Below are 17072 nucleotides of genomic sequence, written 5' to 3' on the forward strand. Positions count from 1 at the left end.
TTCGCCCTCCCCTTTTAGAACCTTATACACCCGATTGGAGACGTCCCGGACCCTGGCACCAGGGAGGCAATAAACCTTCCAGGAATCCCGATCCTGACCACAAACTCTCCTGTTGATTCCCCATAACTATCGAGTCCCCTACCACGAGTACTTTTCTATTCTGCCCCCTTCCCTTCTTTGCCACAGTGTCAGGCTCAGTGCCAGAGAACTGATTGCTATAGCTTTCCACTGGTAGGTCATCCCCCCTCCCCCCAGCAATATCCAAAGTGAGGTTTATTGACTGAGGAAAAATGAAAATATTGCATTGACGGAGAACCCTTCCTGACCTCAGACTGCCTGAATGTATTTTAGGCCAGTTTAGTACATTTTGGAACCTGGATCCTGTGAGATGTGGCAGCCAATTTGTTGTGATTTCCCACGCACTGTAATGCAATTGTGACCAGGCAACTGGTTTCAGTGATGTTGGTTGTGGACAGTGAAGTTGATCAGTCAGGACTGACCCTCTGACAGGGCAGTGTTCCCTCAGGACTGACCATCAGTCTGACCCTCTGGTTGTCCTGTACTCCCTCCGTGCTGAGGACTGAGGGATGGGCTGTCAACTCAGGCTCCCTGAAATCACGTATGCTTTCTCCGATGAAGGCATAATTATCTCCAGTCACCACAAAGTTAAAAAATCGTTGCACAATGAAATCATACCATGTTCAATTTATAAACAAATGTAATACAGAGACAAGATGTACAATTCTGATAATTTTATGAGTGTGTTGGTATTGTTCCGTGACATTCAAATTGTTCTTTTGCTCCAATATGTGAAATACATGTTTTAATTATTGGTGAAACCTGTTTCTTTCCTCCTTCTGCAATGTCCCTTGGACAATGAAACGGGCTAAGCTGTCTTTCCAGTCTCCTTGATCCATGTGGTCGTGAAAGCAGGCAGGAACAATCAGTTATTCAGACTGCAGTATCACCAACCCTGAGGGCTGCATCTATCTTCTGTTTTGGTCACACATTGGCATTCAGCAGTGATAAATCTGGCTTGAATCTGCCACCCCAAGTGCCCAGTCCACAAGGCTGACAGTGAACATCTCTACTGCTGATGTGGCTAGAATGAGCTTCCTCAACACCCGAGAGCCATAGAGATCTCCAGCACGGAAACAGACCTTTCGGTCCAACTTGCCTGTACCAACCAGGTATCCTAACTTAATCTCGTCCCACTTACCAGCAATATTCCACTTAAACCCTTCCTATTCATATACCCATCCAGATGCCTTTTAAATTGTACCAGCCTCCACCACTTCCTCTGGCAGCTCATTCCATTCACGCACCACCCTCTGTATGAAACAGTTGCCTCTTAATTCTTTCTAATTCTTTCCCCTCTCACCATTAACCTCTGCCCTCTACTTCTGCACTCTGCCTGTTTGTTAAGTGAGTTACCACATAGAATCCTAGGAAGTGTTTGCCATCGCCAACTTACCCTTCATGGGGCATCTCAGCCTTGTTTCTGTTAACTCCAGACAGGCTAGGACATAGCGAGGAAGCCCTTTGAAAGGGCGATCGGGCCTGGAGAGCATGTTTATGCTCACTGCGGTCAGCATCACCACTTTGCATCAGGACCTTTCAAAGTTTTTACGCTGTGCTTTGAATAAAGGATCAATTGGTCACTTCCTGTTAGGTTAAGTTGACCAGAGGGTTGGTGACATCTGTGGTCCTGTTGCTGCTGTGGCCTGGGTTGGCAGATGGCGGGGGATGGAGGTGGGGCCAAAATATAATTTGGAAACTTGGGAGGGGGGGGGAACACACATTTGGTTTAGAAAGTCCGCATTTCCAAAATAAACATGTCGTCATTTTGCGTTTACAACATTAGCTTGCATTAAAAGTAAACAGAGTGATGCTATTGTAGGCTTTTGGAATCCAACTGTCCAGTCAGGTCATAGTCCAATTCTTTTTCATCTTATTACAGAGTCACCCTTGATACAGCTCACAGACTGTCATGAAAACCAGACCTCTTCGTGGTGTTACGTTTCTTTAAGTGTCAGAGATGACAAGTGAATCCAGTATTGTGTTTTCCTTCGCATGATCCACATGCTGACGCCAATATTTACATTGCTGAGATTCCGCAAACTGGGCATATTCACATGACAGTTCTTTGCAAAATAATTGCATTTTTGCACACGTTTGCTTAGACTGAAGACTTCATCTCCCATTCCTGTAAAGAGAGGAGGACCACGTAAGTTGGGATAGCGCAGTGGCGCAGTGAGATGTGTCCCTGATCAATGTGATTGAGATTAAATGTCAATGAAATAAGCACCCTGGGTCGGAATTCACAGTTTGTGTTTCTCCCGAACTAAGCACCTGAGCTGAAGGACTGTGGTTTCCAATGCAACAGACCTGCAGAGTTGAAAGAAGATAGGAAATAGGAGCGGAGGTGGGCTATTTGGACCATCGAGCATGCTCCACTATTCAATAAGATCATGGCTGATCTCTAATGGACTCAGCTCCACTTACTGGCCCACTCATCATAGCCCTTAAATCCCTTACTGTTCAAAAGTCTGTCTTTTCCTCAAAAACATTCCACAAGGTCGCTTAACTATTGCATTCGGCATGAAATTCCACAGATTCGCAACTCAGTCTGAAATCTGCTCCCCCTTATTTTGAGGCTGTGCCCCTTTTTTTTTTGTTCTGTGAGAGTTGCAAAGTTGCCACAAATAGCAAGGGGAAAGTGACCATTTTGTGAAGTTTGCTGGACATTGGTCAAGAGACCAGGGAAAGGTTCTATTCTTCATAGTCACTGAGCTGTACAGCATGAAAACAGACCCTTCAGTCCATGCTGACCAGATATCTGAAATTAATCTAGTCCCGTTTGCCAGCATTTGGTCCATAACTCTCTCAACCTTTCCTATTTTTATACCTATCCAGATGCCTTTTAAATCTTGTCCCAGCCTCAACCACTTCCTCTGGCAGTTCATTCCACACACACACACACACACACACACACACACACATCCCTCAGTGTGAAAACATTGCTCCTTCGGTCTCTTTCAAATCTTTTCCCCTCCCACCTTAAATCTCTGCTTGCTAGCTTTGGACGTCACCCCAAGGAAAATACTGTGTCTATTTATCCTATCCGTGCCCCCTCATGATTTTGTAAACCTCTATCACGTCACCCCTCAGCCTCCGATGCTCCAGGGAAAATAGCCCCAGCCTGTTTAGCCTCTCCCTGCAGCTCAAACCCTGACACCCTCCTTGTAAATCTTTTCTGAACCCTTTCAAGTTTCACAACCTTGTTCCTGCAGCGGGGAGACCAGAATTGCACGCAAAGTCCCAAACGTGACCGAACCAATGTCTTGTACAGCCGCACTTTCTTTAACACTTCCGTGTGGTTTCTCACACACCCAAAAGGCGGGGGGGGGGGGGGGGGGGTGGAAATCAGTCTCAGTTTAATGCCTCCCTTGAAAGACAGCACATCCAACATGACAGCACCCCTTCAGTCTTGTGTGAATAGATTTTGCACTCAAGTCATGACGGGGGAACCTTAAACCATGACTTCAAAAGCAAGATTGCTAACTGCTGAGTCATGGCTGACCCTGCTGTGGGGATGCATGAGCCACTTTTGTGAACCAAATGGTTCACGGGCTCTGAAGTTTGATTTTCTTTTCTGTCATAAAATCAGCAGAAAGGTGATGGAATGGAGTGTGCAGGCCAAAATTGATGGAGGGGCAGATCGTATTGAGGAGGTAGGGAGAGAGTGGGCAAGGAATTTGCAGATGAAATACACTGTGGGAAAAGTGTAAGGTCGTGCATTTTGGTTCGGAGAATTGACTATTTTTAAAACAGGGAGAAAGATTCCGAAATCTGAAGTGTGAAGGGACTTGAGAGTCCTCATTCAGGTTTCCTTTAATGGAAACATGCAGGTTGGGTCAGTTAATAAGGCAAATACAATGTTTACATAGACCTCTGTCAGATTAGATTAGATTCCCTACGGTGTGGAAACAGGCCCTTCGGCCCAACCAGTCCACACCGACCCTCCGAAGAGTAACCCATCCAGACCCATTTCCCTCTGACTGAAGCACCTGACACTATGGGCAATTTAGCATGGCCAATTCACCTAAACCTGCACATCTTTGGACTGTGGGAGGAAACCAGAGCACCCGGAGGAAACCCACGCAGACACGGGGAGAATGTGCAAACTCCACACAGTCAGTCGCCTGAGGCTGGAATCAAACTTGGGACCCTGGTGCTATGAGCCACTGTGCCGCCTGCTGTTGTCATTCATCTGGAGAGGACTAGAATATTAAAGTAGAGATGCACTTCTGAGGCTTTATAAGGATCTGGTCAGACTGTATTTAGAGTACTGTGAGCAATTTTTAGCCCCATACCTCAGGAAACAAGTATTGGCCCTGGAGCGGGTCCAGAGGACAGTGATACCAGGAATAAAAGGCTTAACATATGGGGATCATTTGAGGACTCTTGAACTCTACTCAATGGAGTTGGGAAGGATGAGGGGAGATCTGACTGAAACTTAGAGAATCCTGAACGGCCTGGAGAGAGTGGACGTTGGGGTGATGCTTCCATTGGCAGGAGAGACGAGGACCCAAGGGCACAGCCTTCGAGTCAAGGGAAGACCATTTCGACCAGGGAGAAGGAGACACTTCTGAAGCCAGAGAGTGGCGAATCTGTGGAATTCATGACCACAGAAGGCTGTGGAGGCCTGGTCACCGAGTATATCTAAAACAGAGAGAGATAAGCTCTTGATTGCTAAGGGGATCAAAGGTTACAGGGAGAAAGCAGGAAAATGGGATTGAGAAGCCTATCATCCATGATTGAATGATGGACCAGACTCGCTGGGCTGAATGGCCTAATTTCTGCTCCTCTGGTGTTGTGGTCTTAAAATCTCTGACATGTGACAGTTCTGGCTAAAAGTGCCACTGACTAAAAGGCAAATTCTCTTTCTCTCTCCACAGATGCTCCCCGACCTGCGGCTATCCAGCGTTCTTCTGTTCTTCCCAAGAGGGATCTCTGAATCGCAGACCAACTCGCAAAGAGATCGTCAAAGAGGTGAGGGATACATACCTTTGTTTTCTGAAGGACTCTGCCCTTTTCGACCACCGTGATGGACGGTGTCCTTCTCAGAGTGCTTTTGGCTGACGCTGTGCGTCTTAAGATTGGGCTGATAATCGGGCCCTGTCAATTGAACGAGAAATGAGCAGTGACATTGATATCAAGTCGCAGCAGATTGGCAGCAGCTCTGCGAGACTGAGCAGAGCCCAAATGATGGCATTCCATCAAATCTGATTGAGTCCGGCCCAGGTCAAATCAAAAGGCCAGTTATAAATGAATATCAAGAAAGAAATGCAAAAGCTACATTTGTTGCTGGCGAAAAATTGCTCAAAAAACTTGCTCTTTCAGACTCCGACTCCTGTTTAAACTGGTGGAGTTTGGATCTGAACTAAGAGAGCCAAGTGGGTGATGAGAGTCCACATCTGAACAGATGGGAAAAGATTGAAACGTTTTCGATGTTCAAATTGAGGTTGGGGATTTGGTGGATGTTTAGTCCGAGGAGCAGGTCAGGGATGAGTAGAATGTTATGAGATTTGTCAAACAGCTCTGCTTCAAACTCCAAAAGATATCTGCTTCTGTTTAAAAATGACGGAGCATTGTGTACGTGTGAAGTTAATGTCTTGACTGAATGAACAGCGCAAGGCAAAGTCAGGTCACACATTCCTGAGACGAGTGGAGAAATGCTTCAGACTTCCAACTGTCCCACTCGAGGGACTCAGCTTGACAACTCGAGGCCTCAGGTGGTTTACAGCTGTGAGTCCATCTCAGACTGACCTGACTGTCTAACTGTGCTTTCCACAATCCCAGCCCTAACCCTGCAGGGGCCATGAAAATATGGGTCCCGGTTCGTGAGTTCAAGTCCCACTTGAAGATCTGAGTCCTTTATTCAGGCTGATACTCTGAGTGCTCTGTTGAGGAAATGCTGTGAGAGGTGTTGTGATGAGATTAGATTCCCTACAGTGTGGAAACAGGCCCTTCAGCCCAACAAGTCCATCCCTCCTCTCCGAAGAGTAACCCGCCCAGTCCCATTTCCCTCTGACTATTGCATCTAACATTATGGGTTAATTTAGCGCAGCCAATCCACCCTAACCTGCACATCCCTTGGCACTATGGGTAATGTGGTACTGTTCGCCGAGCTGGGAATTTGTGTTGCAGACGTTTTGTCCCCTGTCTAGGTGACATCCTCAGTGCTTGGGAGCCTCCTGTAAAGCGCTTCTGTGATGTTTCCTCCGGCATTTATAGTGACACATGCTATATCACTATAAATGCCGGAGGAAACATCACAGAAGTGCTTCTCAGGAGGTTCCCAAGCACTGAGGATGTCACCTAGACAGGGGACAAAACGTCTGCAACACAAATTCCCAGCTCGGCGAACAGAACCACAACAACGAGCACCCAAGCTACAAATCTTCTCACAAACTTTGAACTATGGGCAATTTAGCACAGCCAATCCACCCTAACCTGCACATCCCTGGACACTATGGGTAATTTCCCATCGCCAGTCCACCTAACCTGCACATCTTCTGACTGTGGAAGGAAACCGGAGCATCCGGAGCAGATTCTCCCAGAGACGGGAGAATTTGATCCGATTGTAACCTCAAATCCATGCTCCCATTCACCCCTCACTTGCTTGGCATAAAATCCATCTATGTGGAGAGTGTGGTGCTGGAAAAGCACAGCAGGTCAGACAGCATTCGAGGAGCAGGGGAATCGACGTATCTGGCATAAGCCCTTCATCAGGAATGAGGCTTGTGGGCCGAGGGGGCGCTGAGGGGTAAACGGGAGGGGGGTGGGGCTGGGGGGAGTTAGCTGAGAATGTGCTAGGTAGATGAAGGTGGGGGAGAAGGTGCTAGGTCGGAGTGGAGGGTGGAGGGGATAGATGGGAAAGACGATGGACAGGTCAAAAGGGCGGTGTCGAGTCGGAGGCTTGGGACTGGGATCAGGTGGAGGGAAGGGAAATGAGGAAACTGGTGAAATCCGCATTAATCCCGTGGGGTTGCAGGGTCCCAAAGCGGGATATGAGGCGTTCCTTCTCCAGGCGTCAAGTGGTTAGGGTTTGGTGATGGAGGAGGCCCAGGACCTGCATGTTCTTGACAGAGTGGGATGGGGAGTTGAAGTGTTCAGCCACGGGGCGGTGGGATTGGTGGCTGCGGGTGTCCCAGAGATGTTCTCTGAAACAACCCGCAAGAAGGCGTCCTGTCTCCCCACTGTAGAGGAGACCACACCGGGTGCAGCGGATGCAGTAGGTGACATGTGTGGAATTACAGGTGAATTTCGGTGGTTTGTGGAAGGATCCTTTGGGGCCTTGGACAGAGAGACGGAGGAGGTGTGGGCACACGTCCTTGCGGTGGCAAGGGAAGGTGCCAGGAGTTGGGGTGGGGGAGGGATGGATCTAACAAGGGAGTCGCAGAGGGAATGGTCTCTCTGAAACGCTGATAGGGGAGGGGAGGGAAATGTATCCCTGATGGTCTGGTCTGTTTGTAAGTGGCAGGAGTGGTGGAGGATAATGCAATGTCTACGGAGGTTGGTGGGGTGGAAGGTGAGGACCGGGGGGTTCTGTCCTTGTTGCGTTGGGAGGGGTGGGGGTTGAAGGGTAGAGGTGTAGGAAATGGTGCAGATGCACTGGAGGGCACCATCGGCCAGGTGGGAGGGGAAATTGCGGATAGGATTTTCTGTGGTGGAATTGGTCATCCTGGGAGCAGATGCAACAGAGGCATTAGGGATGGCATTTTCACAGGAGGTAGGGTGGGAGGTGCTGAAGTCCAGGAAGCTGTGGGAGTTGGTTGGTTTGTAGTAGGTGTCGCTGGTTAGTCGGTTGCTGGAGGTAGAGGTGGAGAGCTTCTGGAAGGGGAGGGAGGCGTCCACGATGGTCCGGGTGAACTTGAAGTTGGGGTGAAAGGTGTTGTGAATTTGCTGAACTGTTCAACCTCCTCATGGGAGCACGAGGTGGTGCTGATACCGTCATTGATATGGCGGAGGAAAAGGTGGGGAATGGTGCTAGTGTAGCTGCGGAAGATGGACTGTTCCACATACCCAACGATGAGGCAGGTATAGCTGGGGCCCATGCGGGTCCCATGGCTACCCCTTTGGTTGGGAAGAAGTGGGAGGATCGGAAGGAGAAGTTGTTGAGGATGAGGACAAGTTCAGCCAGGGCGGATGAGGGTGTCAGGGCGGGAGAGGAAGAAACGGAGGGCTTGGAGGCCTTGGTCCTGGCGGATAGATGTGGACAGGGACTGGATGTCCATGGTGAAGATCAGGCATAGGGGAAACAAACGTTTTGGAGGAGGTGGATGGAGTGGGTGGTGTCCAGAACGTATTTGGGGAGCACCTGGACCAAGGGGGACAGGACGGTGTCCGGGTATGCAGAGATGAGTTCAGTGGAACAGGAGCAGGCTGAGACACCTTCTCCTCTACCTTCACCTACTGATTGCATTCGCGGCTGACTTCCCCTCAGCCCCAACACCCCCCCCCTTCCAGTTATCTCTCAGCATTGCCCCCGTCAACCGGCCCACAAGCCTCATTCCTGGTGAAGGGCTTATGCTCAAAATGTCGAATCTCCTGCTCCACGGATGCTGCCTGACCTGCTGTGCTTTTCCAGCACCACACTCTTGACTCTGATCTCCAGCATCTGCGGTCCTCACTTTCTCGAAGGATGCATCGATCTCTCCCTGAAAGAGAGTCAAGGTCTGCCCTTCCATGCCTTTTCAGGACAGGAATTCCAAAGATTCACAACCCTCTGACAGAAACGAAATTCACTTCCTCTTTGTGATAAGTGGCAGATCATTGATTTTTAAACCGTGATCTGGTTTCCCTGTCAGAGGAAACATCCTCTCCACATCTACTCTGTTCAGACCCTTTCATTGCTTCTGACCCTTCGAAGCTCATCGCTGGCCCAACTTCCCCTCATCATCTGCCTGTCCCAGGTATTATGGATGGGTGATGAAATCAGTCTGCTCTCTCAGGTTGATGTGTAAGATTGCGTAGCACTATTTGAATGGCTCCCCACTATCCCAGCTGATAACTAACTCTCTCCTGACCGCTAATCATTTATTTCATTGCCGATTGTGGTGAGTTTCTGTGCCCCAAAGTGGCATTTCACTCCATCAGAGCAGTCACCACACTTTGAATGCACCTCAGTGTCTGTGAAGCAGTTTGGGATTGCCCCTGAACTTGTGGCTATACAAATGCAAGCCTTTTTGTTCAGTTACTGGCAGCGTGGGTCGCATTCAAAGTCGAGAAGTCCCCTCCCCTCCGCCCTCCAACAACATGGACACACCTCAGGACTCGCTGCTTCTGAGTTTGAGGAAAACAGAGCCAGAGACTGGCCACAGGACGCCCGTTTCAACGTCTTGCTCAGGGACAGCAGGTTAAGTTCAGATCCCGACTTCACCCTCTCTTTCGCTCTGTACATCGCCTGCTCGAGACGACGGATCTTCTCTTCCAACCTTGGCAGCGCCTTTTTCTCTGCAGCCGAGAACAAACACAGCATGGGGTTACCGTCTCCCGCACACACACACACACACACACACACACAGTTAACAAGCTCCCACGCCCTGTCATAAGCGAGTGGAGAGAAGCGAACACAAAACGGAGCAACTCGTTCAAAGAAATGGGCCTCAGTGCGCTGGGGGTCAGAAGCGAACAGCAAGACATAACAACTGCCTGCTGACGTGCGCACATGTCCTCTGGGCTGAAAAGCAGGAGGAGCCCCTTCACAAAGGCGCTGGAGAGCTGAGAGCAAACACAGGTCAGACGAGGACATAACATTGTCAGCGAGGGGTCACCGTGGGCAGCACAGGTCAGCGACCGATTTCCCATTGGCATGTTGACCTCCAGCTGAAAACAGACACACTCTCTCTCTCACACACTGACACTCTCTCTCACACACACTGACACGCTCTCTCTCGCATACACTGACACACTCTCACACACACTGACACACTCTCTCACTCCACTCTCTCTCTCTCACACACACACACACACACACACACACACACACACACACACACACACACACACACACACACACACACACACACAATCACCACAATAAACACCTCTCCCCGTCCCCCTCTCAAACCCTTTTCTGTCTCAGAATGCTTGTCCAGTACTGGACTGGAAAACATTTTCTCCAGCTAAGTATCGGGAAGTCTGAAGCAATTGGCTCTGCCACACTCTGTCTCTTCGCCACCAGCTCTTCGCCATCAGAGGTGGCATGGTGGCTCAGTGATTAGCCCTACAGCCTCACAGCACCAGGGACCCAGGTTCGATTCCAGTCTTGGGCGACTGTCTGTGTGTGGAGTTAGCACACTCTCGCCGTGTCTGCGTGGGTTCCCTCCGGGTGCTCCGGTTTCCTCCCACAGTCCAAAGATGTGCAGGTTAGATGACCGTAGTGTTAGGTGCATTAGTCATTGGGAAGTAGGTCTGGGTGGGTTCTCTTTGGAGGGTCGGTGTGGACTTGTTGGGTCAAAGGGCCTGTTTCCATCCTGTTGGGAGTCTAATCTAATCTTAGTTTTGTTCCTTTCCCTGGAAACTGAGCTGAGACCCTTCTCTATGTGTGATGTTGTACCTAACCCTGAAATGTGCTTGAGCCAAGACCATCCTATTTTGACCTTGGTGACTTCAGCCAACTGACCCCTCTTGATCTCACCTGAGCCCTGCCTTTGTTCCCTCTACCTTTGACTATTCCAACAGACTCCCTCCCAGCTTCCATCTTCCGTGAACTTGAGCTCGCCCAAAAACTCTCTTGTTCGTACCCAAAATGGCATCGAGTCTCGTTCACTCGTCACTCTTATATTTTTCAAAATGTGGGATGTGAGCATTGCTGGCAAAGCCAGGATTGATTGCCCACCCTGTACCTGACTTATATTCGTTTCTTTAAAGCAATGGCTCATTTTGTAAAATTCCATTCTTGGATGGAGGTTTGCTCGCTGAGTTTGGAGGTTCATTTCCAGACGTTTCGTTACTTCACTAGGTAACATCTTCAGTGGGCCTCTGGGAAGCAATGCTGAAAATTCCTGCTGACTATTTATATGTTTGGGTTTATTTGGGTTGGTGATGTCATTTCCTGTTGTGAAGTCATTTTCTGTTGCTTTTCTCAGGGGGTGGTAGATGGGGGGGGGGTCTAACTCGATGTGTTTGGTGATATAGTTCCAGTTGGAATGCCAAGATTCTAGGAATTCTCGTGCGTGTCTTTGTTGGACTTGTCGTAGGACGGATGTGTTGTCCCAGTCGAAGTGGTGTCCTTCCTCAACCGTATGTGAGGATACTAGTGAGAGAGGGTCATATCTTTTTGTGGCTAGTTGGTGTTTATGTAAGCTGTTGGCTAGTTTTCTACCTGTTTGCCCGTTGTAGTGTTTGTTACAGTCCTTGCACGGTATTTTGTAAATGATGTTAGTTTTGCTCATTGTCTGTATATTCTTGCTTTCCATTCTTGCTTTCAAATCTTCCTATCTCTGTCATCCCCTCCATTCCCAACCAACCTTCCACAATCTCCAGATTCCCTTGAATCCTTGCTTCTTCCCATATCCATGACTTTATTTGCTGTATTTATGAGAATATGGAGATACAGGCTACTAGATTAGATGGGATTGCTGTTGACAAAGAGGAGGTTTCAGCAATTTTGGAAGATCTGAAAATAAATAAGACCCTGGAGCCGGGTGGGATATATCCTTGGATTCTCTGGGAAGCCAGGGAGGAGATTGCAGAGCCTTTGGCTTTGATCTTTATGTCATCATTGTCGACAGGAGTAGTGCCAGAGGACTGGAGGATGGCAAATATTGTTCCCTTGTTTAAGGAGGGGAGTCGGGACAACCCTGCTAATTATAGGCCAGTGACCTTTACTTTGGTTGTGGGTAAGATGTTGGAAAAGGGTACAAGAGATAGAATTTATAATCATCTGGAAAGGAATAATTTGATTAGGGATGGTCAACACAGTTTTGCGAAGGATAGGTCATGTTGAACTGAGCTTTGTGAGTTCTTCGAGAAGGTGACAAAGCAGATGGATGAAGGTAAGCTGGTTGGTGCGGTGTATATGGACTTCTGTAAGGCGTTTGATAAGGTTCCACATGGTAGGCATTTGCACAGAATACAGAGTTTCGGGATTGAAGGTGATTGAGTGGTTTGCATCGGAAATTGGCGAGCTGAAAGCTGACAGAGGGTGGTGGTTGATGGGAAATGTTCATCCTGGAGCTCAGTTACCAGTGGTGTGCCACAGGGATCTGTTTTGGGGCCCCTGCTGCTTGTCATGTTGATAAATACCCTGGATGCGGGCATCCAGAAAAGGGTTAGTAAATTTGCGGTTGACATTAAGGTAGGCAGAGTTGTGGATCATGCTGAAGGATGTTGTGGGTTACAGAGGGACATTGATAAGATGCAGAGCTGGGCTGAGAAGTGGCAAATGGAGTTTAATGCGGAAAACTGTGAGGTAGTTCACTTCTGAAGAAGTAACAGGAATGCAGAATACTGGGCTAATGGTAAAATTCTTGCCAGTGGATTAAAAGAGAGATCTCGGTGTCCAGGTGCATAAATCCCTGAAAGTTGCCACCCAGGTTGATAGGGTAGTTAAGAATGCATATGGTGTGTTGGCATTTATTGGTAGAGGGATTGAGTTCCAGAGCCACGAGGTCATGCTTCAGCTGTACAAGACACAGGTAAGGCCGCACCTGGAGTATTGCGTGGAGTTCTGGACACCGCATTCTAGGAAGGCTGTGGAAACTCTGGAAAGGGTTCAGAGGAGATTTACTAGGATGTTGCCTGGTATGGAGGGAAGGTCTTACGAGGGAATGCTGAGGGAACCGAGGCTGTTTTCATTGGAGAGAAGAAGGTTGAGAGGTGACTTAATCGAGATGTATAAGATAACCAGAGAGTTAGATAGAGTGGTCAGTGAGAGCCTTTTTCCTCAGATGGTGAAGGCTAATGTGAGGGGACATAGTTTTAAGACAGATATCAGGTGTAGTTTCTTTACTCAGAGTAGTAGGGGTGTGGAATGGCCTGCCTGCAGCATTAGTATACTCGCCGATGTTAAGGGCATTTAAATGGGCATTGGACATACATATGGATAATAACGGAACGGTGTAGGTTGGATGGGCATCAGATTAATTTCACAGGTCAGCGCAACATCGAGGGCCGAAGGGTCTGTACTGCGTTCTATGTTCTATTATTGAAGACTGTGCTTTCAACAAACGACACTCTATTCTCCAGACTTTGGTATTCAAAACTCCCCTCCACTCCTTCCTCCTTTAAGGTCCGCCTGGAAACCTAGTTCTTTGACCAAGCCTTTGCTCATTGACTCATATATGTTCTTTGATGTGGCTCCGAAGTAACATTTCGGGGTGCTTGCCCAGGTTAAAAGTCCGATAAAAATGCAAATTGCTCTTGTTGCTGCTGGGATACAAGGCTTCCAAAATGAGTTCTGTAGTCAATTCAGAAATTATCATGAGCATTGTAATCATAGGCGGCTCCAGCACAGGGAGAAGCCATTCAGTCTGTTTGATTCCATGTTAGTCAACAAAGAAGGAACTACTGGAATCCCTCGAATGGGAATGGCCTGGGAGGCTACGGCAATGCAATTGAATATCTAAATGCTGCTTAAATGTTAGAGGAGAGTTTCTGAATCAACTACTATTTCAGGCAACAAATTCCAGACTGCAATCACTCCGAGTGACAAACATTTTCCTTCTCAACTCTCCTCTTAGCCTTTAATCTATGCCCCTGTTCACTGACTCCTCCTATCCAAGGAAAATGTTGCTTTCTGTCTACTCTATCCCTATCCCCCATAATCCTCTATATCTCAATCAGGTTCCCTCTGAAAGTTCGCTTCTGCGACACTTGCTTATCCAACCTTTGCTCATTGCCGGACTAACCAATCCAGACAGCATCCTGGTAAATCTCCTCTGACCCCTCTCTATGCAATCCCTTCCTTCCCATAATGTGGTGACCAGAACTGCTATCTCTAACCTGCACTCGCTTTGAACATGACTTACACATTTATGTTATCTGTTTACTGCCTCCATCACCAAATGTGACGGAGCTGGTCAGCACAGTGCCAAATCACACAAGCCCTTGCGGCAGACATTATGGCCTCTGCTTACCAGACAGGGTATCCATTGCCTCTTTGAAATCCTTCTTGTCTGTCTGCGTCGCTTGATTTCGGAAAGGCTCCTTTTCAGCCCCGCATGTTTTGATTTCAAAGTCGCTCCAGGATTTTAAAAAGCTGGTTTCGCGAAACACTGTCGGGGAAACAACACAGAAATCGCAAGTATTTCATCCAGCAGAGGCCCTTGCTGTTTCACCTCTCCAACATCCTTTTCAGACTGAATAAATCACTGCCCAGCTACAAGTGTGTTCCATCTGCACATTCATCTGGGTGACACAAGTGGGAATTGAAAATACCTACATTGAGTAGCAACAACAACTTGAGGTGTTGCCAGAAAGGAAACTTTTATCAGTGCCTACTTCTTCATTTCATGGGCCCACTGTAACTGGAGGGAGGCGATGGTATTATCATGAGACTATTAATCCAGAAACCCAGGTAATGTTGAGGATCTAAAATCTGGATTTCGGCTCTTGTCAGGAGCAATCATTTAATGCATGCTTTTGCTGACTACAAAATGGCTTCTCAGTGCAAGTAACATAATAAAATGGCTTCAGGCTGCATGCTAACACTGTGTTTAAAATGGCTTCTCGCCCTGCTGAAAGCTGTATTCCTGCCTTGCTGAGCTAACTGAATCAAAGATAAAGCAGAGCAATGGACCCTTCACAATATGGAATTAACAAAGCTAGATTACTAACCGTCCCAGCTCACCTTGAAATGCAGGTGTAAAGAGATAATGTGTGTGAAACAACTTTGTTTCCCAGGAAATATCATTGGGTTAACCTGCTGTCCATAATGTCATATTATTGGATTTACTCTGCAATTAAGGCTGTACTATTTCTGAAGAAACATACAAAAGTTGCCTTTGTTCCAAGGGAATTGCGCAGTTTCTCCAAGGAACACAGAAGCTTTTAACCTCTGTGTTGCTGGACAAACCTGTGCCCAGCCATTACTAATTAAAGTGTGAAATCTTGCTGAAGCAGACCATAGTCCTGTTGCTTAATTGACCGATCGGGGAACCGAGAGACCCCTCCCAGGGGGTTGAGATCTTCAGTATCCTGGGGAACTTGGGTTTGGTTCCCACAATGATGGAATTTGAATTCTAACAAAATCTGGAATTACCAATTTAATGACGACCAAGAATCCATTGTCAATTGTCAGAAAAAACCCAACTGGTTCAATGATGTCCCGAAGGAAGGTAAGGATCTGGTCCAGTCTACATCTGACTCAGACCCACGATCAATGTAGGCGACTCTTAAACTGCCCTCTGGGCTATTAGGGACAGGCAATAATGGGCCTAGCCAGTGACTCCCTCTTCCTGTGAATGAAGAGAAAAACGAGAAGCATCTACTCTGCTCAGGAGCAGCAGTTGAATACCACCTCTCAAACGCAATGCAGAAAGTTGCCCAAGATCTTGAAATAGCATCTTTCAAACCCAGGGCCCCTTCAATCCAGAACGACAAGGGCAGCAGATACACGGGAACTGCAGGTTCCCCTCCAAGCCATGTATATCACCGTCTGTTCACTGACACGGGTCAAAATCCTGGATTTCCCTTCCTAACGACATTGGTGGGTGGGGGGGATCTACCTATGGGGACTGCACTGTCAGCTGACCACCATCTTCCCAAAGGGGCAACTCATAACCACGGGCTCTGCCAGCAACAGCCAAGTCCCGTGAGGGAATAAATTTTCAAAAATGTTCCGACCAGCAATGCTCATCAAAGCGTCACACAGATCGGTCACTGCTTCTGGCTTTGTGCCTGCAATTCAGTTTCGCCCAGTCCCAGCTTTGTTCATTCAGAGACGAGGCCGGCAATTATCGCCAGTTGCGAATGAGCCTGCAGAAGACGCTGGTGGGTTGACCTGCTTCAGTCACGTGACATGGATACGCCCATGCCGAATTTTCCTGCGATTCAACTTCTACAGGAAAGAGTGTTGTGAAACTTGAGGGGTTGCGGAAAAGATTTACGAGAATGTTGACACCTTTGGAGGGGTTTGAGCCAGAGGGAGAGGCTGAATAGGCTGGGGCTGTTTTTCCTGGAGTGTCAGAGGCTGAGGGGGTGACCTTATAGAGGTTTATAAAATCGTGAGGGGCAGTTAGGGTGAATAGCCAGGGTCGTTTTCAGAGGGTGGGGGAGTTCAGAACAAGAGGATATCACCCCAAAGAGAGAGGGGAAAGATTTAAAAAGGAATAACATTTTCATGAAGAGAGTGGTGCTCATATGGATTGATCTGCCACAGGAAGTGGAGGAGGCTGGCATAATTACAACATTGAAAAGGCATCTTGATGGGTGAAAGTAACAGAAGGGTTTCGAGGGATATGGGTCAAATGCTGACAAATGGGACGAGGTCAGAATGGAATGTCTGGACAGTGTGGATGAGTTAGACTAAAGGGGTCTGTTTCCATGCTGTATGCTCTATAACTGGGTGCTCCATTTCGAAGGACAATTAACAGTAACCACTTTGCTGTAGATCTGGATTTACATATCGGCGAGGTCAGGTCGGGACTGAAAATTTCCTTCACTGAAGGACAGGAGTGAATCTGATGGGTTTTTACAACAATGGGAAGTTTGTCTTTGCTTCCACTTTATTGTCTGTGCAGAAAGTTCCATTTTGACAATTCAATTTTGGTACGCTGCCTTTTCAGGAAAAATTACACCTCAGTAAAGAAAAAGAAGTTTATCAGAGAAATCTAACTTTATTTAAAACTTGACTAGATTCCCTTCAGTGTGGAAACAGGCCCTTCGGCCCAACCTGACCCTCCGAAGAGTAACTCACCCACACCCATTTCCCTCTGACCAATGCACCTAGCACTATGGGCAATTTAGCATGGCCAATTCACCTAACCTGCACATCTTTAGACTGTGGGAGGAAACCCAGGCAGACACAGTGAGAAGGTGCAAACTCCACACGGACAGTC

General features: G+C 47.9%; 1 protein-coding gene across 1 annotated transcript in view; it reads right to left on the reverse strand.

Annotated features, from left to right (window-relative positions):
- Positions 1–737: 737 nt before the first annotated feature.
- Positions 738–17072, reverse strand: part of si:dkey-220o5.5 (actin filament-associated protein 1-like 2) — a 74533-nt gene continuing 58198 nt past the window's right edge. The window contains exons 14-17 of the mRNA XM_060856349.1: positions 14151–14288; positions 9335–9522; positions 5071–5181; positions 738–2206 (exon numbers count right to left, since the gene is read on the reverse strand). Of these exons, the coding sequence (XP_060712332.1) occupies positions 2180–2206; positions 5071–5181; positions 9335–9522; positions 14151–14288 (464 nt within the window). The 3' untranslated portion in view covers positions 738–2179. The remainder of the gene's footprint in view (positions 2207–5070; positions 5182–9334; positions 9523–14150; positions 14289–17072) is intronic.

The sequence above is a fragment of the Hemiscyllium ocellatum genome, chromosome 48 (assembly GCF_020745735.1).
Source record: "Hemiscyllium ocellatum isolate sHemOce1 chromosome 48, sHemOce1.pat.X.cur, whole genome shotgun sequence".
Taxonomy (NCBI): domain Eukaryota; kingdom Metazoa; phylum Chordata; class Chondrichthyes; order Orectolobiformes; family Hemiscylliidae; genus Hemiscyllium; species Hemiscyllium ocellatum.